The sequence below is a fragment of the Bombina bombina genome, chromosome 12, assembly GCF_027579735.1.
Source record: "Bombina bombina isolate aBomBom1 chromosome 12, aBomBom1.pri, whole genome shotgun sequence".
Taxonomy (NCBI): Eukaryota; Metazoa; Chordata; class Amphibia; order Anura; family Bombinatoridae; genus Bombina; species Bombina bombina.
In genome coordinates, this window is record NC_069510.1 from 78943917 (window position 1) to 78966870 (window position 22954).

A 22954-nucleotide genomic window follows, 5' to 3' on the forward strand; every position below is an offset into this window, starting at 1 on the left:
CCCTGTCTTTTTGAGGCAGGTTCTAAATTTTAAAATTATAACTCCAGTCACAACTGCACCCTATAGTTTCTCCTTTCTCGTCTTGTTTCGGTCGAATGACTGGATATGACATGTGAGGGGAGGAGCTATATAGCAGCTCTGCTTGGGTGATCCTCTTGCAACTTCCTGTTGGGAAGGAGAATATATCCCATAAGTAATGGATGACCCGTGGACTGAACACACTACAAGAGAAATACATTTATCAGGTAAGCATAAATTATGTTTTTTTTTTAATTTGTTCAAACTGGGGTAGCATGAGGTCAGATATTTAGGGACACTGAACCCATTTTTTTTTTTCTTTCAAGATTCAGATAGAGCATGCAATTTTAAGCAACTTTCTAATTTTCTTCTATTAATTTTTCTATTAATGGTTCAGAACAATGGACTGTACTTGTTTATTGATGCTGTCCAAACAGCAAGGACAACCCAGGTTGTTCACCAAAAATGGTCCGGCATCTAGAACTACATTCTTGCTTTTCAAATAAAAATACCAAGAGAATGAAGAACATTTGATAATAGGAGTAAATTAGAAAGTTGCTTAAAATTTCATGCTCTATCTGTATCACAAAAGAAAACATTTGGGTTCAGTGTCCCTTTTAACTATGTCTTGTATTAGGCGAAGTAATACTAGGTGTTGACATTTTCAGGTTAGGGAGATATCAGTACTACTCCTAATTTTTATTTTTTTTCTCTCTAATTTTAGACGGCATGGCAGGTGACTTATTTTTAGTGACAAATCTATCCATAAATTAGACCATAAAATGTGCAAAGCCTTACAGGAACGGAAAAAGAGGTCCTGCACAGTGTGAAAAAATGTAGGTTTGTGTACAAGCATAAGTAACATACTAAATAACCAGTGAAGTAAAAAAAATGGAGAATCTTAAATTTAAATGAAATGTGTTAAATGTAAATACATTATCAGTGTTAGTGTGAGCGTTTTAATGCTGTGTAACACTAGAAATTCATCATGCGTCTATAAAGTAAAAGAAATCCCTAGCCCTCCATATTTTCCTATTTCTGATTCACTTAATGGAAAAAAAGCACAGAACCATCTGTAGTATTCTTAGATATACTGTATATGCTACAAAGGTTACAATATATGCTGAACAGATTACATTTAATATATGCAAAATTAGCCACTCGCCCAGAAAGTCCAGTAATGCGGCTCTTATGTCCACAGAACTTAATTCATTGCGTTCGTTTCTTGTTTTCAAACATATGCTTTTTATACTGAAGAGTCCTGTAATGCATCCATTCTACATATGAACAAGAAAACTTTTTTTTTCCTCTTGAAATTTTAGAGAAAACTGGACATGTCCTTAGAGTCTCAGAGCAGGTAAATGACAACAAGCGGGAGAACGTACAGTATCTCACAAAAGTGAGTACACCCCTCACATTTTTGTGAATATTTTATATATTTTCATGCGACACCACTGAAGAAATGACACTTTGCTACAATGTAAAGTAGTGAGTGTACAGCCTGTATAACAGTGTAAATTTGCTGTCCCCTCAAAATTAACTCATACACAGCCGTTAATGTCTAAACCGTTGGCAACAAAAGTGAGTACACCCCTAAGTGGAAATGTCCAATTGGGCCAAAAGTGTCAATATTTTGTGTAGCCACCATTATTTTCCAGCACTGCCTTAACCCTTGTGCGCATGGTGTTCACTAAAGCTTCACAGGTTGCCACTGGAGTCCTCTTCCACTCCTCCATGATGACATCACAGAGCTGGTGGATGTTAGAGACTCTACGCTCCCCCATCTTCCATTTGTGGATGCCCCACAAATGCTCAATAGGGTTTAGGTCTGGAGACATGCTTGGCCAGTCCATCACCTTTACCCTCAGCTCTTTAGCAAGGCAGTGGTCATCTTGGAGGTGTGTTTGGGGTCGTTATCATGTTGGAATACTGCTCTGCGGCCCAGTCTCTGAAGGGAGGAGATCATGCTCTGCTTCAGTTAGTTACAGTACATGTTGGCATTCATGGTTCCCTCAATTACCTGAAGCTCACCAGTACCGGCAGCACTCATGCAGGCCCAGACCATGACACTCCCACCACCATGCTTGACTGTAGGCAAGACATACTTGTCTTTGTCTTTGTTCTCCTCACCTGGTTGCCGCCACACATGCTTGACAACATCTGAACCAAATAAGTTTATCTTGGTCTCATCGGACCACAGGACATGGTTCCAGTAATCCATGTCCTTAGTCTGCTTGTCTTCAGCAAACTGTTTGCGGGCTTTCTTGTGCATCATCTTTAGAAGAGGCTTCCTTCTGGGATGACAGCCATGCAGACCAATTTAATGCAATGTGCAGCGTATGGTCTGAGCACTGACAGGCTGACCCCCCACCCCTTCAACCTCTGCAGCAATGCTGGCAGCACTAATACATCTATTTCCCAAAGACAACCTTATATCCAAAGACAACCTCTGGATATGACGCTAAGCACTTCTTTGATCGACCATGGCGAAGCCTGTTCTGAGTGGAACCTGTCCCATGAAACTGCTGTATGGTCTTGCCCACCGTGCTGCAGCTCACTTTCCGGGTCTTGGCAATCTTCTTATAGCCTAGGCCATCTTTATTTAGAGCAACAATTCTTTTTTCAGATCCTCAGAGAGTTCTTTGCCATGAGGTGCCATGTTGAACTTCCAGTGACCAGTATGAGAGTGTGTAAGAGCGATAACACCAAATTTAACACACCTGCTCCCCATTCACACCTGAGACCTAGTAACACTAACGAGTGATAAACACCTCTATTCACCTCTTGATGTATCCACTCCGCCTCAGGTAGCCCAGGTGTTCTTGAACCTCTATTCAAGAGGCGGGATTGAGAGAAACTCTGTGTCCTCTTTCCACACTCACTGCACTTCGTTTGTGTGTGGAACCAAATGAAAGCCCCTTCTGACCCGGGAAGCGGGTCCAGGTACTCTAGCTATGGGTTCGGTGATTAAAAATCAAATAACACTTCTTAACCAGAAGAAGAGAGTATAGTGGCCTTCTGACCTCTCAGTTTACCAGAATAGACAACAGAAGATTGACAAAAATCTTTCATAGCCTGTAAATGGAACCTTAAAGCACGCGCAACATCCAGCTTGTGCAATAACTGCTCCTTCTTAGAGGAAGGATTAGGACAAAATGAAGGAACAACAATTTCTTGGCTAATATTGCGTTTCGAGACCACCTTAGGTAGAAATCCTAATTTAGTACAGAGAACCGCCTTATCCACATGAAGAATAAGATAAGGAGAATCACGCTGTAGAGCTGATGCTCTGAAACTCTATGGGCAGAGAAAATTGCCAGCAGAAACAAAACCTTCCAGGACAATAACTTTTATATCAACAGAATGCATAGGCTCAAATGGAGCCTGAAGCAGAACTTTAAGAACCAGATTTAAACTCCAAGGAGGAGCAATTAACCTAAACACAGGCCTGATTCTAACCAAAGCCTGGACAAAAGTTTGAACATCTGGCAAAATTGCCAGACGCTTCTGCAGAAGAATCGACAGAGCCGAAATCCGACCCTTTAGAGTACTGACTGATAAACCCTTCTTCAGGTCCTCCTGAAGAAAGGACAGAATACGGGGAATTTTTACCTGACTCCAAGAAAAAACCCTAGATCCGCAACAATGAAGGTCTTTACGCCATACCTTTTTTATAATAAATCTTGCGAGTAACAGGCTTACGAGACTGAATCATAGTCCTAATAACTTTCACAGAAAAACCTCGTCTGGACAAGACTAGGCGTTCAATCCCGAAGCACTCAGCTTCAGAGAGACTAAGGTAAGATGGAAGAATGGACCTTGAAGAAGATCATTCCTCAGTGGAAATGACATCGTCACTAGGTCCGCAAACCAAGTTCTGCAAGGCCACGCTGGAGCTATTGGAATCACCAAAGCCTGCTCCTGTTTGATACGAGCTATCAACCGAAAAAGGAGGGCAACCGGAGGAAATGGATAAATTAGACTGACATCCCATGGCACTGCCAGGGTGTCTACCAGAGCTGCTTGAGGATCTCTTGATCTTGCTCTTTATCTTGGAATCTTGGCTTTTAGATGAGATGCCATCAGATCCAGCTCCGGGAACTCCCCACTTGAGGATTAACATTGAGAACTTCTGGATGGAGAGCCCATTCCCCTGGATGAAATGTCTGCCTGCTCAGATTATCTGCTTCCCAGTTGTCGTCCCCCCCCCCCCCCGGGATATGAATGGCAGAGAGATGAAAATTGTCAGACTCTGCCCACTGAAGAATGTGAGTCGCCTCCTATATAGCTAACAAGCTCAGAATTCCTCCTTGGTGGTTGATATACACCACTGAAGTGATGATGTTCGATTTGAAATCTAATAAACCGGAATAAATTCAGTTGAGGCCAAGCTGATAGAGCATTTAGAATTGCTTTCAATTCTAGTATATTTATAGGGAGAGCAGACTCCTCCTGAGTCCAAAGTCCCTGAGCTCTTAAGGACCCCCAAACTGCTCCCCAGCCTAACCATCTGGCATCCGTGGTCACAATCTCCCAAGAAGTTCTCAGGAAACAAGTGCCCTGAGACAAATGGTCTTGGGAGATCCACCAAGACAAGGAAATCCTTGTCTGAGAGTCTAAAACTATCCTCTAAGAGAGATCTGAGTGGTCTCCGTTCCATTTATTCAGCATACATAACTGTAGAGGTCTCAGATGGAAGCGAGCAAACAGAATAATGTCCATGGATGCCACCATGAGACCAATTACTTTCATGCATACAGAGGACTGAAGAGAACGACAGGCCTCCAGAAGCTTGAATTTTCTGACCTCTGTCAAAAAAATACTGAGTCTATGATTGTCCACAGAAAACATACCCTGGTATTTGGCACCAAGGAACTTTTACCTAGATTCACCTTCCACCTGTGAGAGCGGGGAATGGCTAACAGAGAATCCTGTATGGGTTCTTGCTAACTGAAAAGATGGCCCTGGATCAATATATCGTCCAGGTAAGAAACCACCGCAATCCCCTAGAGATCTGGCCACAGCCAAAAGAGCCCCTAGAACCTTTGTAAAGCTTTGAGAAGCATTTGTGAGGCCAAAAGGCAGGGTTACAAATTTGAAATGTTGATCCAAAAAAGCAAACCTCAGGAACTTGAAATGTTGCCTTTGGATAGGCACACGAAGATACACATCCTTTAGTTCAGGAGGGTCAGTTTATTACAACTATAGACCTAGAGGGAGAATTAGTCTCCATCTTGAAGGACAGGACTTTGAGAAACTTGTTAAGAGACTTTAGGTCTAGAATGGTTCGAAAAGTTCCCTCCTTTTTGGGAACTACAAAAAGATTTGAATAAAATCCCTGACCCTGTTCTGCTAGAGGAACTGGGATAATCACTCCCAGAGAAGACAAATCCCTTACGCAGTTTAAGAAGGCCTCTCCCTTTTACCTGATTTACAGATAATCTTGATGATAATAATAGGAATCTGTCCCTGGGGGGGACAAGACTTGAATTCTATCCTGTATCCCTGGGAGACTACATCTGCTGCCCAAGGATTTGGAACATTGCAAATCCAAGCCTGCTGAAAAAAGGAAAGCCTGCCCCCTACTTGATCCAGAACTAGATTGGGGACGGCCCCTACATGCTGACTTAGCCTCAGTGGAAGGATTTCTGGATTGCTTACCCTTGTTCCAGGGCTGGCTAGCTCTCTAAGAAGTCTTGACTTGCTCAGATTTAGAAGACAACAAAGATCTCTGTCCCTTGAAGTTACGAAAGAAACGAAAATTAGATGTCTGATGACCCTTGGGTCTATTCTTCTTATCCTGTTAAAGAAAACTCCCTTTCCACCAGTAACCATGGAAATGATCGTTGCCAGACCAGGACCAAATAAAGTCTTACCCTTAAAAGGTAGAGACAGAATCTTGGATTTAGAAGTCACATCCACAGACCAAGACTTTAACCAAAGGGCTCTGCGCGCTAGTATCACAAAACTATTAATCTTGGCTCCCAGCCTAACAACTTGCATACTGGCATCACAGATAAAAGTATTAGCCAGTTTTAGAGCCTTGATCCTATCCTGAATCTCCTCTATAATAGTCTCCTCTGAAATTAGATCAGACAAAGAGTCACACCAATAAGAGGCTGCACCATCAACTGTCGCAATACTAGCAACTGGTTGACGCTTCAAACCCTGATGAAGAAATTATATTTTTTAAATAACCCTCCTGTTTCTTATCCATAGGGTCTCTAAAAGAGGAACTATCCTTGAGAGGAATACTAGTTCTCTTGGATAAGTTAGATATAGCACCCTCTAATCTAGGAACAAAGTGCCACGGATCTCACACTGAATCAGCCACAGGAGACTGGTTAAAAAGAACACCCGGCTTCTCCCATTCCTGAGAGATACTTTTAGACATGCGATCTGGAACAGGAAAAACCTCCACAGATTTAGGTTTGACATCAAAAACTCTATTCAGTTTATTAACCTTTTTAGGAGCCTCTGCAACAGTTTGAGATATTCAAAGTAGCTAAAACCTCCTTCAAAAGTAAAAGTAGATACTCCAGTTCAAATCTAAAATAAACCTCCACAGAATCTATTGTACCAGGAACTGAGGATTCTAAATCGGAGATCTCGCTCTCAGAAGCTGCAGAAGAATGATCCTCACTAGATAACTTAAAAAAGACTAACCAAATCAGTCTTGGCGGAATCGGAACCCATAGAAATGTTCTTAGGTTTCCTCTTCCCTTTACCAGAAGTAGGTAAAGCAGTTAGGGCTGCAGAAACTGCAGAAGTCAACTGCGCAGCAAAATCTTTAGGCAAACAAACACTCCCAGAGACTGACTGAGAAGAACCGCAGGGCACTGCATGTGAATCTGTCAAAGACTGGGACATGTTAACAGAAGGCTGAGACAAACCCTGAACAGCATTATTCTGAGAAAAAGAAGGCTCAGATAAGGAATCCTTACCCTTAGATAATAAAACCTTATTAAGTCAAGGGGAACAAAATTGCACAGGAGGTATAACCTGGGCATCAACTGCCAGAGAAAGCTTGGGATCAGCTCAATAGTAAATAAAATAGCCCTTTATTTCCCTGATACTCTAGTTTCAATATAAAAAATTAGAATAAAATTCTAAGCATAGATAAATAATTATTAAAACTGGCACCTTTATACAGGGGCGGAACTACTGGTGGTGCAGCGTTCAAGGTCATGACCGGGCCCTCCGGACGTCCCCCTTAAGTGGAGGCCAGCTTCAGCTTTTATGCCTCCCTGCCAGGCCGTCTTTAACCCCTTAACGACCGAGGACGTGCAGGGTACGTCCTCTAAAAAAAATACCCTTAACGACCAAGGACGTACCCTGCACGTCCTCGGTCTGGAAAGCAGCTGGAAGCGATCCTGCTTGCTTCCAGCTGCTTCTGTGGCCCTCTCTGCACCAGACATCTATGGCTTTCATCGCTGGTGGGTGGGAGCGTGGGTGGGAGGCGGGTGGTGGCCATCTATGGCCCAGGTGATATGGAGGGGGGCGGGATCTTGGGCGGGGATGCCCGGGGGCGCACACGTGCACGGGGAGGCGGGGGCATGCACAGGGAGGGAGCGGGTGGGAACCACTACACTACAGAAAATATAAGAAAAATGTAAACAAAATAAGGGTCATCAGCGAATGTTGGGTGCTCTGTGGAGGGAGGGAAGCTACACTACAGAAAAAAAACGGGAGAAAAAAAAAAACCCAAGATGGCCCCCAATTAGGCAGAGGGGGAGGGTTAGAGAGCTGTTTGGGGGGGGGGGGATCAGGGAGGTTGGGGACATTCTACAAAGCAGCATATGTAAATATGCCAAAAAAACAAAACAAAAATATACCTTTTATTTTAGTACTGGCAGACTTTCTGCCAGTACTTAAGATGGCGGGGACAATTGTGGGGTGGGGGAGGGAAGGAAGCTGTTTGGGAGGGATTAGGGGGTGTGATGTGGGAGGCTGATCTCTACTCTAAAGCTAAAATTAACCCTGCAAGCTCCCTACAAACTACCTAATTAACCCCTTCACTGCTAATTACCAAAAAGCAAAGCCAACGCCATATATGTCTGCTATTTATGAACAATGGGGATCAAAGAGAAGCATTTACAACCATTTATTCCATAATTGCATACGTTGTTTGTAAATAATTTCAGTGAGAAACCTAAAGTTTGTGATAAAATTTGTGAGAAAGTGAACAATTGTTTTTATTTGATCGCATTTGGCGGCGAAATGGTGGCATGAAATATACCAAAATGGGCCTAAATCAATACTTTGGGATGTCTTCTAAAAAAAATATATACATGTCAATGAATATTCAGGGATTCCTGAAATATATTAGTGTTCCAATGTAACTAGCACTAATTTTGGAAAAAAAAGTGGTTTGGAAATAGCAAAGTGCTACTTGTATTTATGGCCCTATAACTTGCAAAAAAAGCAAAGAACATGTAAACATTGGGTATTTTCTAAACTCAGGACAAAATTTAGAAACTATTTAGCATGGGTGTTTTTTGGTGGTTGTAGATGTGTAACAGATTTTGGGGGTCAAAGTTGGAAAAAGTGTGTGTTTCCATTTTTTCCTTAATTTTTTTTATAGTACATTTATAAGATATGATGAAAATAATGGTAACTTTTGAAAGTCCATTTAATGGCGAGAAAAACGGTATATAATATGTGTGGGTACAGTAAATGAATAAGAGGAAAATTACAGCTAAACACAAACACTGCAAAAATGTAAAAATAGCCTTGGTCCCAAACAGACAGAAAATGGAAAAGTGCTGTGGTCATTAAGGGTTTAACAAATGGCCGATTGCGCAAGGGGCCTCAGTAACTGCTCCTGGTGATTGACAGCATGCCTGTCCCTAATCCCCCTGCCAGTCATGCGGCGGAGCTGGCTGCTGAGGGGGCGGGGTTATCTGGGAACTTTGTGCCACTTGAAGGAAGTTCCTCCCGTGTGGCAGCCAGTGAGGTAGCAGTGCCTGCAATCATGTTTCTGAGACAGTGGGAAAGCAGGCGACTCAGAGCCTATATTAGGTAGGTGATGATTTTATTCTGAATTTGTAGGATTAAAGGCAATGTTTGTATTGAATGCTATGAAGTTTGCCCACCACAATAACTTTACCGCACTCAGCCTATACAGTAGTGCACACCGCACACCAGACAGGTTATAGTGACTCTACTCAGACTAAATACTTTGCATAATGGTTATTCATTTTTACAAAAATTAATAACCCGCTTTTACTTTTTCTTTCATGTAATTGGCAAGAGTCCATGAGCTAGTGACGTATGGGATATACATTCCTACCAGGAGGGGCAAAGTTTCCCAAACCTCAAAATGCCTATAAATACACCCCTCACCACACCCACAATTCAGTTTTACAAACTTTGCCTCCCATGGAGGTGGTGAAGTAAGTTTTGTGCTAGATTTCTACGTTGATATGCGCTTTGCAGCAGGCTGAAGCCCGGTTTTCCTCTCAGAGTGCAGTGAATGTCAGAGGGATTTGAAGAGAGTATTGCCTATTTGAATACCATGATCTTCCTCTAGGGGATCTATTTCATAGGTTCTCTGTTATCGGTCGTAGAGATTTCTTCTCCTACCTCCCTTTTCAGATCGACGATATACTCTTATATACCATTACCTCTACTGATTCTCGTTTCCGTACTGGTTTGGCTATCTGCTATATGTAGATGAGTGTCTTAGGGTAAGTAAGTCTTATTTCTATTCATGACACTCAAAGCTATGGTTGGGCACTTTATATGTAAAGTTCTAAATATATGTGTTTAAACTTGTATTTGCCATGATTCAGGATAATCAGTATTCCTTCTTTCAGACGGTCAGTTTCATTTTTTTGGGAAAATGCATATGAATTATATTTTTTCTTACCTTAAAAAAAATTCAATTTTCAATTTACTTTTTTTCTAAATTGCGGGCTGTTAGAAGCATTTTCTGCACCCGCGAGCCTATTTATTGCGGCACTTTTTGGGCGCAAAAATGGTCATTTCTGGCGTCATAGTTGGCGCCGTAAGTTTTCACGTGATTGCGTCATTTTTGGCGTATGTGTGTTGCGGACGTTTTTTTGGCGCCAAAAAATATGGGCGTCATTCTTGGCGCTAGTTTTTTTCACATTATTTCAGTCTCACTTTTTAAATGCTTCTGGTTTCTAGAGGCTTGTTTTGTTTTGCATTTTTTCCCATTCCTGAAACTGCCATTTAAGGAATTTGATCATTTTGCTTTATATGTTGTTTTTTCTATTACATATTGCAAGATGTCTCTACCTGACCCTGGATCAGAATCTACTTCTGGAAAGACGCTGCCTGATGTCGGTTCTACCAAAGCTAAGTGCATTTGTTGTAAACTTTTGCTAACTGTTCCTCCGGCTGTAGTTTGTGTTAGTTGTCATGATAAACTTTCCAACGCTGATAATATTTCCATTAGTAATAATCCATTACCTGTTGTTCCTTCAACATCAAATGTTCAGGATGTTCTTGTTAATGTAAAATAATTTGTTTCTAATTCTATTCGGAAGGCTCTGTCTGTTATTCCTCCTTCTAGTAAACGTAAGGTCTTTTAAAACTTCTCATATTTCAGATGAATTTTTAAATGACAGCCATCATTCTGACTTATCTATTTCTGATGAGGATCTATCTGGTTCAGAAGATTCTGCCTCGGATATTGACACTGACAAATCTTCATATTTATTTAAGATGGAGTTTATTCGTTCTTTACTTAAAGAAGTGTTGATTGCTTTAGATATGGAGGAGTCTAGTCCTCTTGATATTAAAACTAATAAGCATTTAAATTCAGTTTTTAAACCTCATGTAGTTATTCCAGAAGTTTTTCCAGTTCCTGATGCTACTTCAGAAGTAATTTCTAGGGAATGGAATAGTCTGGGTACTTCATTTACTCCTTCTCCAAGGTTTAAGAAATTGTACCCTTTGCCATCTGATAGATTAGAGTTTTGGGAAAAAATCCCCAAAGTTGATGGGGCTATCTCTACTCTTGCTAAACGTACTACTATTCCTACGGCAGATAGTACCTCTTTTAAAGATCATTTAGATAGGAAGCTTGAATCCTTTCTAAGGAAGGCTTATTTATGTTCGGGTAATCTTCTTAGACTGCTATTTCTTTGGCTGATGTTGCTGCAGCTTCCACTTTCTGGTTGGAGGCTTTAGCGCAACAAGTGTCAGACCATAATGCTTATAGCATTGTTAAACTTCTTCAACGTGCTAATAACTTTGTTTGTGATGCCATTTTTGATATCATTAGAATTGATGTCAGGTATATGTCTTTAGCTATTTTAGCCAGAAGAGCTTTAAGGCTTAAGTCTTGGAATGCAGATATGACTTCTAAATCTACGTTGCTTTCTCTTTCTTTCCAAGGTAATAAATAATTTGGTTCTCAGTTAGATTCAATAATTTCAACTGTTACTGGGGGGAAGGGAGCCTTTTTGCCTCAGGACAAAAAATCTAAAGGTAAATGTAGGGCTGCTAATCGTTTTCGTTCCTTTCGTCAGAATAAGGAACAAAAGCCTGACCCTTCCCCTAAAGGAACGGTTTCCGTTTGGAAACCTTCTCCAGTCTGGAATAAATCCAAGCCTTTTAGAAAGTCAAAACCAGCTCCCAAATCCGCATGAAGGTGCGGCCCTCATTCCAGCACAGCTGGTAGGGGGCAGGTTACGATTTTTCAAAGATGTTTGGATCAATTCGATTCAAAATCATTGGATTCAGAACATTGTTTCACAAGGGTACAGAATAGGTTTCAAGGTAAGACCGCCTGTGAGAAGATTTTTTCTCTCACGCATTCCAGTAAACCCAGTAAAGGCTCAAGCGTTTCTGAAATGTGTTTCAGACCTGGAGTCAGCTGGGGTAATTGTGCCAGTTCCAGTTCTGGAACGGGACCTGGGGTTTTATTCAAATCTGTTCATTGTACCAAAGAAAGAGAATTCTTTCAGACCATTTCTGGATCTAAAAATATTGAATCGTTATGTAAGGATACCAACATTCAAAATGGTGACTATAAGGACTATTCTGCCTTTTGTTCAGCAAGGGCATTATATGTCCACAATAGACTTACAGGATGCATATCTTCATATTCCAATTCATCCGGACCACTATCAGTTCCTGAGATTCTCTTTTCTAGACAAGCATTACCAGTTGTTGCTCTTCCTTTTGGCCTAGCAACAGTTCCAAGGATCTTTTCAAAGGTTCTCGGTGCCCTTTTCTCTGTAATCAGGGAGCAGGGTATTGCGGTATTTCCTTATTTGGACGATATCTTGGTACTTGCTCAGTCTTTACATTCTGCAAAGACATGGTTGGAGGATCAATTTACCAAAGAGTTCCTTGATTCCTCAGACAAAGGTAACCTTTTTGGGTTTTCAAATAGATTCAGTGTCCATGACTTTGTCTCTAACAGAAAAGAGACGTCTGAAATTGGTGTCAGCTTGTCGAAACCTTCAGTCTCAATCATTCCCTTCGGTAGCTTTGTGCATGGAAATTCTAGGTCTCATGACTGCTGCATCGGACGCAATCCCTTTTGCTCGTTTTCACATGAGACCTCTCCAGCTTTGTATGCTGAACCAATGGTGCAGGGATTATATAAAGATATATCACAATTAATATCCTTAAATCCCAATGTTCGATCTTCTCTGACTTGGTGGTTGGATCACCATCATTTAGTTCAAGGGGCCTCTTTTGTTCGTCCAACCTGACCTGTGATCTCAACAGATGCGAGTCTTTCAGGTTGGGGAGCTGTATGGGGATCTCTGACAGCGCAGGGGGTTTGGGAATCTCAGGAGGCGAGATTACCAATCAACATTTTGGAACTCTGCGCTTTTCAGAGCTCTTCAGTTCTGGCCTCTTCTGAAGAGAGAATTGTTTATTTGTTTTCAGACAGACAATGTCACAACCGTGGCATATGTCAATCATCAAGGGGTGACTCACAGTCCTCAGGCTATGAAAGAAGTATCTTGGATACTTGTATGGGCAGAATCCAGCTCCTGTCTAATTTCTGCGGTTCACATCCCAGGTATAGACAATTGGGAAGCGGATTATCTCAGTCGCCAGACGTTGCATCCGGGCGAATGGTCTCTTCACCCAGAGGTATTTCTTCAGATTGTTCAAATCTGGGGACTTCCAGAAATAGATCTGATGGCCTCTCATCTAAACAAGAAACTTCCCAGGTATCTGTCCAGATACAGGGATCCTCAGGCGGAGGTGGTGGATGCGTTGTCACTTCCTTGGAATTATCAACTTGCTTATATCTTTCCGCCTCTAGTTCTTCTTCCAAAAGTGATTTCCAAAATCCTAATGGAACGTTTGTTTGTACTGCTCGTGGCTCCAGCATGGCCACACAGGTTTTGGTATGCGGATCTCGTTCGGATGGCCAGTTGCCAATCTTGGACACTTCCGTTAAGGCCAGACCTTCTATCTCAAGGCCCATTTTTTCCATCAGGATCTCAAATCATTAAATTTGAAGGTATGGAGATTGAACGCTTAATACTTAGTCATAAAGGTTTCTCTGACTCAGTGATTAATACTATGTTACAGGCTCGTAAATCTGTGTCTAGAAAGATCTATTACCGAGTCTGGAAGACTTACATTTCTTGGTGCTCTTCACATAAATTCTCTTGGCATTCTTTTAGAATTCCTAGAATTTTACAGTTTCTTCAGGACGGTTTGGAAAAAGGTTTGTCCGCAAGTTCCTTGAAAGGACAAATCTCTGCTCTTTCTGTACTTTTTCACAGAAAGATTGCTAATCATCCTGATATTCATTGTTTTGTACAGGCTTTGGTTCGTATTAAGCCTGTCATTAAGTCAATTTCTCCTCCTTGGAGTCTTAATTTGGTTCTGAGGGCTTTATAGGCTCCTCCGTTTGAACCTATGTATTCTCTGGATATTAAATTACTTTCTTGGAAAGTTTTATTCCTTTTGGCCATCTCTTCTGCTAGAAGAGTTTCTGAGTTATCTGCTCTTTCTTGTGAATCTCCTTTTCTGATTTGTCATCAGGATAAGGCAGTGTTGCAGACTTCGTTTAATTTTTTACCTAAAGTTGTGAATTCTAACAACATTAGTAGATAAATTGTTGTCCCTTCTTTGTGTCCTAATCCTAGGAATACTCTGGAGAGATCTTTACATTCTTTGGATGTAGTTAGAGCTTTGAAATATTATGTTGAAGCTACTAAAGATTTCAGGAAGACTTCTAGTTTATTTGTTGTCTTTTCTGGTTCTAGGAAAGGTCAGAAGGCTTCTGCCATTTCTTTGGCTTCTTGGTTAAAGTCTTTGATTCATCATGCTTATGTGGAGTCGGGTAAATCTCTGCCTCAAAGGATTATGGCTCATTCTACTAGGTCAGTTTCTACTTCCTGGGCTTTTAAGAATGAAGCTTCTGTTGATCAGATTTGCAAAGCAGCAACTTGGTCTTCTTTGCATACTTTTACTAAATTCTACTTACCTGATAAATTCATTTCTTTCATATTGGCAAGAGTCCATGAGGCCCACCCTTTTTGTGGTGGTTATGATTTTTGTATAAAGTACAATTATTCCAATTCCTTGTTTGATGCTTTCGCTCCTTTCTTATCACCCCACTTCTTGGCTATTAGTTAAACTGAATTGTGGGTGTGGTGAGGGTGTATTTATAGGCATTTGAGGTTTGGGAAACTTTGCCCCTCCTGGTAGGAATGTATATCCCATACGTCACTAGCTCATGGACTCTTGCCAATATGAAAGAAATTAATTTATCAGGTAAGTTCTTACATAAATTATGTTTTTCTGCAAGTACCATTCCCTCTAAACCTTTTTTAGGGAGCACACATGAGCCTTATTATCAAAGTATATTTAGAAGAGAATAAAGTAAAAGCGGGTTATTAATTTTTGCAAAAATGAAGAACCATTATGCAAAGTATTAAAAAAAAAACAAAAAAAAAAAACCTGTCTGCTGTGTGCCGGCTTAAGAGACCACTCAGTCACAAGTAATTCACAGTAAGCAACAAAACATGAACATGAAACAACAAGAAAATGTAAGGCAAATGGGAAAATAATAGTGACACAGGGAGATGTTATCCTAACATCACTGAAGCATGGATCTGTCACTAACTGGCAGTCCACACAGGCACGTTGCACTCAGCTTGCTGTATTAAAAAGTTTCCATTATAGCTGCAGTGCTACCTGCTCTTTCCAGCCCTTGATCTCTAAGGCTCCTGAGGCCATTGATAACTGCAATCTCCAGTTGACCCCATTCAGTTAGGGGTGAGCAACTTCAGCCCTGTTAAGTGGAGCTGCTTCATCCGACGGAACAGACACCTCCCCCACTACTGAAGGCAGCTCTAACATTGTAACAGGGAGGCAGCAGTTGTCTGGAACTACAGAAGCCTATGATTGCCTGAAGACTTCCTTATTAAGTTTTTTTTTTTTTTTTTTTTTTTTTAGGAAGTCTTCAGGCAATCATAGGCTTCTGTAGTTCCAGACAACTGCTGTCTCCCTGTTACAATGTTAGAGCTGCCTTCAGTAGTGGGGGAGGTGTCTGTTCCGTCGGATGAAGCAGCTCCACTTAACAGGGCTGAAGTTGCTCACCCCTAACTGAATGGGGTCAACTGGAGATTGCAGTTATCAATGGCCTCAGGAGCCTTAGAGATCAAGGGCTGGAAAGAGCAGGTAGCACTGCAGCTATAATGGAAACTTTTTAATACAGCAAGCTGAGTGCAACGTGCCTGTGTGGACTGCCGGTTAGTGACAGATCCATGCTTCAGTGATGTTAGGATAACATCTCCCTGTGTCACTATTATTTTCCCATTTTCCTTACATTTTCTTGTTTCATGTTCATGTTTTGTTGCTTACTGTGAATTACTTGTGACTGAGTGGTCTCTTAAGCCGGCACACAGCAGACAGGTTTTTTTTTATTATTATTTTTTATTTGAATATATTGATGCCCTAGTTAATGTTCATACTATGGGTCACCATTTATAATTTCTTATAATTTACTAAGTCAGAGTCCAATTGAGATCTTATCTTGTAGGAGTCACTCTTATTGTTTAATAAGAGACTATTATTGTTCAGTGTAGTATATACTGTCTCTTTAAGACTGCATCTTATTATTCTCCTTGCTATAATAAACTTAGTAGCAAGCCTATAGTCATTAATAGATTCTTATCAATGATACTCGGGGATAATAGTGGATCCACATTTACAGCAATGGTGATTATGAGAGAATCCTGCGAGTGGGTTGATGCAGTTTATGTGATATGAATAGTCACAATTTTGTAATGAAGTGTTTTGGCTTGTATCTTGTGTATTTGCCAGAATATAGTTTCTTACTTTTTTTGGATGGGCTTACTAGCGCACACACACTGTTTTCTCTTTGCCCCTTCTGTTTTTACTCTCTCCCCTTTTATCTGTGTGAGTATGTTTGATGCGTGCACTGTATGTGAGTGTGTGATGTCTGGTTTGTATGGTATGTGTGTTGTGGGTGTGTGTCTCTCACTCTCACCTCTAGGTTTATTGCATTAATTTGAGGGAAATTTTTTTTTTTTTTTTTTTTAAGGGACACTCAAGTTAAAATTAAAGTTCATGATTCATATAGAGTATGCAGTTTTAAACCACTTTCCAATTTAATTCCATTAACAAAATATGCACAGTTTTTATATTTACACTTTTTTGAGTCACCAGTTCTTACTGAGCATGTGCAAGAATTCAGACTATACGTATATGCATTTTTGATTGGTTGATGGCTGTCACGTGATACAGGGGGAGTGAAAATAGACATAACTTTGAAATTTGTCAGAAAAAAATCTACTACTCATTTGAAGTTCAGACTAAGTGCTATTGCATTGTCTTTGTATCATTAATTTGTTGATTATGCAAATCTACTGTATTTACTGGTCCTTTTAAGCAGAGTTGTACAAAATCTGGAGTTTTTCTCAAGCACTTTTAGAGCTTCATCTTATTTTTGAGTGTATAGAAAGTGTATTTTTGTTAATACAAATGTGTAATACAAGCATGTATCATGAAATATCAAGTTTACGCATTCCGCGACGCAAAAATTATGAAGTTAAAAAAATGGGATCACTATGAAATTTCATGGAACCACTAGTTCTTGGGCAACTTTTTCAACCCATGTGTAAGCATATCTATCAATCACACATACTGTGCCAGCAAGTACACTCTCCAGCAGCATATCTTGTGAAATATCAATATCGCAGAATGTGTGTGCACATAGGTGTCTGTTGGTCCTTATGAATGTCTGACCTGGGGGGGGGGCTTTATTTATTCTTGCACCGGGACCCTGGAGTTTCTAGCTACGCCTCTGCCTCTACACCCCAGCCATGCTGGATAGACTCACCCAACCGGTAACCATGAATCCAATCCACACCAGCAGATAAATCCTGTTCAAACTGCAGATCCTAGAAAGCTGCAAACATCAGAGAGAAGCGACAGGCAGGAAAAAATATCTAATGCGAGAAAATCCGGCTTCCAAACAGCTGGTTAGAAATAAACTGTTCAGCACTCAGGCAGTAACCGAGCAGTCACATGAGTGCAAATTCAAAAGTAAGGTGCGGTTCAACAACGTTTTTTAAAGACATATTACCCAAACTAAATAAAAGGTAAACTTGTGCAAACAAATCCCCATAGCCAAAATAAAAAAGCCTTCACATGACAGAACAGTGCCCTGAACTGCTGCCCAATAAATCCCCAAGGGATATTCAGTACCATAGGTATCCACGTTCTAAGTATCCTTTTTTTTTTTTTTTTTGTTATTTAAACAAGGAACTCCTAAGTGCTGCATCCTTCTCAACTAGAATGTAAAAGCACTTACCTGTGGATCCGCTGTAGGGCAGGTACAGTAAACCGGTGTGACAGAATCCTCACTGACATAGACCTGTAGATAAAGAAAAAAACTGTAACAACCCTGGTTTTCTATATAGGGGTAGCAAAAATGTTGTAAGGTAAATAAAGACCCCCTCGCCATCTTCTAACTGCTAAAAGCTACCATTACTCTTACTAAAGAGAATTATATGGACACAGCATAACCCCAATCCTTGCTTGCAGGGAAAGGTACCCATTAAAGGATTAACAACTTGATTTCTTCAGACACCTCCGCACATCACCTACAATGTTACACAGGCAAATAATGACTGGGGATTGTGGGTAGTGGGAGGATACTTTTAGCTTTACTGGGGTGTTCTTTGCCTCCACCTGGTGGCCAGGAGTTGAATTCCCACTAGTAATTGAATGGATTTGTGGACTTTCCATGCCAGGAAAGAAATTGGGTTTTGTGTTCCTATTAATTACAAGTAAGCACTTTTTATGAACCCATTGCAAAGTTAGAATCTGTGCTCTGAGGCCAAATAACCACATTTATTTTGTTACTTTTAACAGAGCTAACTGTAGCATATATTTTTTTAAAAAAATATCTGTGCAGGTTTTAGATAATTTATAACAAGTTTTCTAAGTACTATTTTTTTTTTATTTATTTATTATTTCACAGGTTGGTCCTGGAATCGTTTTTTTGAACTTTAAACATTCGTTCTTGGGTAGTGGTGTAATCCTTCACTGTGTAACGCCCTTGGAACCTCTGCTGCAGAAAGTCTCACATAGCATTTATTACCAGAAAAATATACCATCTATCATACCAAAATTAATTTTAAAGGCAGAGTGCATTCAGGTTAGTAGTAATGGTTTCATCAGAATATTGTCAGTGATCTAGAAGGTAATTAGACGCTACAAGGAACATGCTGCCTGTAATGTTTTTGTGCACTAAGGAATTGTTTAATTACAGATTAGGATTGTATCTGCTGTTTAATAAACTGATAGCTAGGCAAGGGGAAGTGCTTTTTAATTTCACACTATTTAGATGAGGTCTGCTCCCTAAAGAACCATGAGATTTTAGTAGAATTATCCTCAAATGCAAAAAAAGCACTGAAATCTGTCAGTAAAAGAAAAAAAAATGCTCATTTGAAAAGACTGCACGGAATTTGATAATGGAGGTAAATTGCAAAGTGTATATTTAATTTAATTCTATAAATGAACTGTGAAAGCTTAAAGGGACAGTCTAATCCAAAATAAACTTTCATGATTCATATAGGGAATGCAATTTTAAACGACTTTCCAATTTACTTTAATCAAATTTGCTTTGTTCTCTTGATATTCGTTGTTAAAAGCTAAACCTAGGTAGACTCATATGCTAATTTCTAAGCTCTTGAAGGCCACCTCTTATCTCAGTATGCCTTGACAGTTTTTTCCCCCAGCTATACAGTGCTAGTTCACATGTGCCATATATAAAATTGTGCTCACTACAATGAAGTTATTTATGAGTTAGCAATGGTTGGCTAAAATGCAAGTCTGTAAATAGCACAGATAAGGGGGCAGTCTGCAGTGGCTTGGATATAAGGTTATCAGAGGAAAACTGGGGAATGGATAAAACCTTTTCAAGTAGACTGTTAATTTTGTTATGTACTAGTTTCAGGCATATTTTCTGAATATTTGGGGACTGAAGGTGTTGGGACTCTGGGAGTGAAACTTACACACATGTAATATTTTTTTTCTTCTTTGCCTTTTTTGCCCCTTTAGTTTGAACGTGATGTAATGATTTGGAATAATAAGAAATTTATTTCGAAGCCCCTGCTGGTAAAGGAAGATGCTGCCATTCAGAAACACCGTCGCTGGTTTGCCCAATTTTACAGCGAAAATAGCCCACGGCTCACATTTCAACAAGAGGGTTTGGAGTGGTGAAATTAGAGCTTGAGAGTCACACAAACAACCAAAGACGACTGTGGAATTTCAGAGAATAGTGTTTTATAAAGTTATTGAATATTAGCCAAACTTTGTTCTCTTTTTACTCTTAAAGAGACATTCCGCCAAAATTAGAATCCACATTGATGGATTAAAGTTTTGAATAGAAACATTTTTGTAATATATATGTATTAGCTATAGCTTTTACTAGAAGCATTTTTACGTTTTCAAAAGTGTATTTAAGTATGCACTGTTTTAAACACAGCACTTGCTCAGACTTGCTTGTACCACTGGCGCTCTGAATAGCTGCAGTATTTAAAATGCTGGTGCACAGACAATTTCTAGCTATGCTTCACATGCAAAAATGTTAACACTAAAACAGGGCTAACTTTTACTAGAAGTATTTTGCTAATACATGTATACTTGAAATATTGTTCTATTCAAATATTGAATTAATCTATGTGCATTTAAAGTTTGACTGGAATGTTATATATATGCAAATTTGTATATTTCACTTTTGGCTTTAGAATAGAAATATTTAACATCACAAAATATTTATATATTTTTTTTATAACAAAAAAAAAAGCCAGTCAGCAGCTTAATACCAAAATATACATATATGCTTGGTGGAACGTTGCTGTCTGTGTTCTGAATATTGCATCAAATGTTTTATTTCATTATTGTACATATGGTTTGCTTCCTATTACGTAGAACCTTTCATTTGTATATACAGGATTTACAATTCAAAGGGTTTTAGAGGATTAGTATAATATATTTTCATTGAAAAAAAAATATGTTCCTATTTTTTGTATGAAATAATTTATTGCAATTTTTTTTATGTACTTTAAAAAAGTCTGCAGTTGTACCTTCTCTTATTCTTATAGCTGTTGATCCTATAAAATGTGTATGTTGTATATTGATGAATTGCATTTATGTTAATGAATATGAAGTTTAGAGATTTAGCATTTGAATTGTGTGCTGCATATTGTGATTTCAACTTTTCAAAATTTTTTTTACAAATACTTTGAAATCCTGGATGCCAAATCCACCTACATTAAATAAAAGCGAAGTGCGCGACTAAGTGAATTAATTTATACGCAGATCTTGTGTGGTAATTTTACCATTTGTGCTATACGCATAAAGATAGTCTATTTATTATCATTGTTTACACTTTCAATGCTACTGCTGCGTTAGGAGTATAAACAGTAAGGAAAAAAAAAGAACGAAAGGGACTTAATCCGATTTAATTTAGAGCAGTATAGTTTTGTTGATTGAGGCTTTTTTTTTTGTTCCTCTATTTTGGAATCCTATCTTTGCAGATTTAAAGGAATGATTTAGTAATGTTAAAGGGACATGGAGCACAAAAAAAATATTTAATGATTCATACAGAGCATACAATTTTAAACAACTTTTTCTAATTTGCTTCATTCTCTTTCTATCTGTTGCTGAAGGAGAAGTGATACAATACTGGCAGCTAATTGGTGGCTGCATTTGTATGCTGCTTTTCATTGGCTCACCAGATTTGTTTAGTTAGCTCCCAGTAGTGCTTGCTGCTCCTTCAACAAATGATACCAAGAGAATTAGGCAGATTTGATAAATGAAATGAATTGTAAAAGTTGTTTTAAAATTGTATGCTCTGTCAGAACCATGAAAGAATAATTCTGGGTCTTATGTCAAAATATTCTGGCGGTTTATATATAAAATCAAATTTCTTTATAACTTGTGTGGGGATGACATTTGTAGAGCCTCAAGATTGTCACCCTGTAAGCAGTTGCGAGCCATATATATATAAAGAAAGTAATGCAAAGTTTCACTACAAACTGCTATAGGGACCCAGAATAATTTGTTTTCAGAATGTCACTTTAATGTTAAGCAGCAATGCTTGTAAGAACTAAAGCAATTCCACAGCAGATCATTAAAGCCACTGAGGAACCGAAAATACACAACCAATGGTAAATAGGAAGCCCCTCCCCCCTGGTGGTTTTTACCCTGCCCTAGGTATCTCTTCCTTAATTACCATCTTTACTCCACACTAGCATTATTTAATCTCATTACTCATAAAGTTCCCTTTTCTTTAATGATTCAGATAACATACAATTTTAAACAAATTTACATCCATCACCAAATTCTCTTTGTTTAAGAGGTGTGCACGTGTCTGCAGCACTGTATGACAGTAGTTTTGCATCAATGCTATACATTTAGCAAGTGCACTAGATGTCCGCACCATTTCCTGTCATGATGTACTCCAGACATGTGCACTTTATTAGGATTTCTCTTCAACATAACAAGAGAACAAAGCAAATTTGATAAAATAAGTAAATAGGAAACTTTTTTTTTTTTTTAATTCTCTATCTGAATCATGAAAGAAAAATTTTGGGTTTGATGTTTCTTTAAGGGATTAGCACTGATTGCATTGGTTTAAATATATTAGCTTTGTTTGTGGACAATGTGTAACATTCTGATAACTATTCTTTAACCTTACAAATGGCATTTGTTCCTTTTGTACCTGTTGTGATGTGTGCTCAGTGCAGCCATTGATTGAATGGGGCCACTTTTTTTTTGAGCAAGACAAACTATCTCAAGTGTAGCAACCATCCTATCTTATTACCCTTTTTGCCTTTTTACTTTTATAAATGTTATTCAGTGTTTTATATTTTTTATGTCTGATCAATAAACATATTTAAAAAATAAAGTGTTTAAAACTAATTCTGTAATACATCGATCCATTTTCCGGCAACTGCAATATAATTTGTGTACACTTTATCTGTATTAAGAGTGCTCGCCATCAGTTATGGACAAATTACACTGGAAGAAACTACAACTCCACATAAAATCTATGCAGGACTGAGGCGGGGCGTAGCTGTGCAGGGACATGGCCGCACTCTAAGCAAGCTCCGTGACATGTCTTAGGTTTCCCGGCTCATATCTTGAGTACTGATCAGAGGGAGATACCCAAAATTTAGCCATTAGAAAGATACTGACTTAAAGAACCGACATATGTGGCTGTCCAACAACCTCAGCCTCCTACCGGGAAAAAGCAATACCAGCGGAGGTAATCTCTCACAGCCGGCAATAAAAAGGTCTCAGCGATAAGTATCGCAGTGATCACTGTGCTCCAACACAGCCCTATCTACACCCAAAACAGAGGAGAAACAAGCAGAGGTGCTCCGGATCAGTCGGGTAAGTGACGCGGTGACCGCCGCCATTACCTTAGACCACGTTGAGA

At 39.4% G+C, this 22954-nt stretch overlaps 1 protein-coding gene across 1 annotated transcript in view; it reads left to right on the forward strand.

Annotated features, from left to right (window-relative positions):
* Positions 1 to 22420, forward strand: part of LOC128642893 (cholesterol 7-desaturase nvd) — an 89544-nt gene extending 67124 nt beyond the window's left edge. The window contains exons 6-7 of the mRNA XM_053695766.1: positions 18485 to 18661; positions 19567 to 22420. Coding sequence (XP_053551741.1) covers positions 18485 to 18661; positions 19567 to 19728 — 339 coding nt within the window. The 3' untranslated portion in view covers positions 19729 to 22420. The remainder of the gene's footprint in view (positions 1 to 18484; positions 18662 to 19566) is intronic.
* Positions 22421 to 22954: the final 534 nt, after the last annotated feature.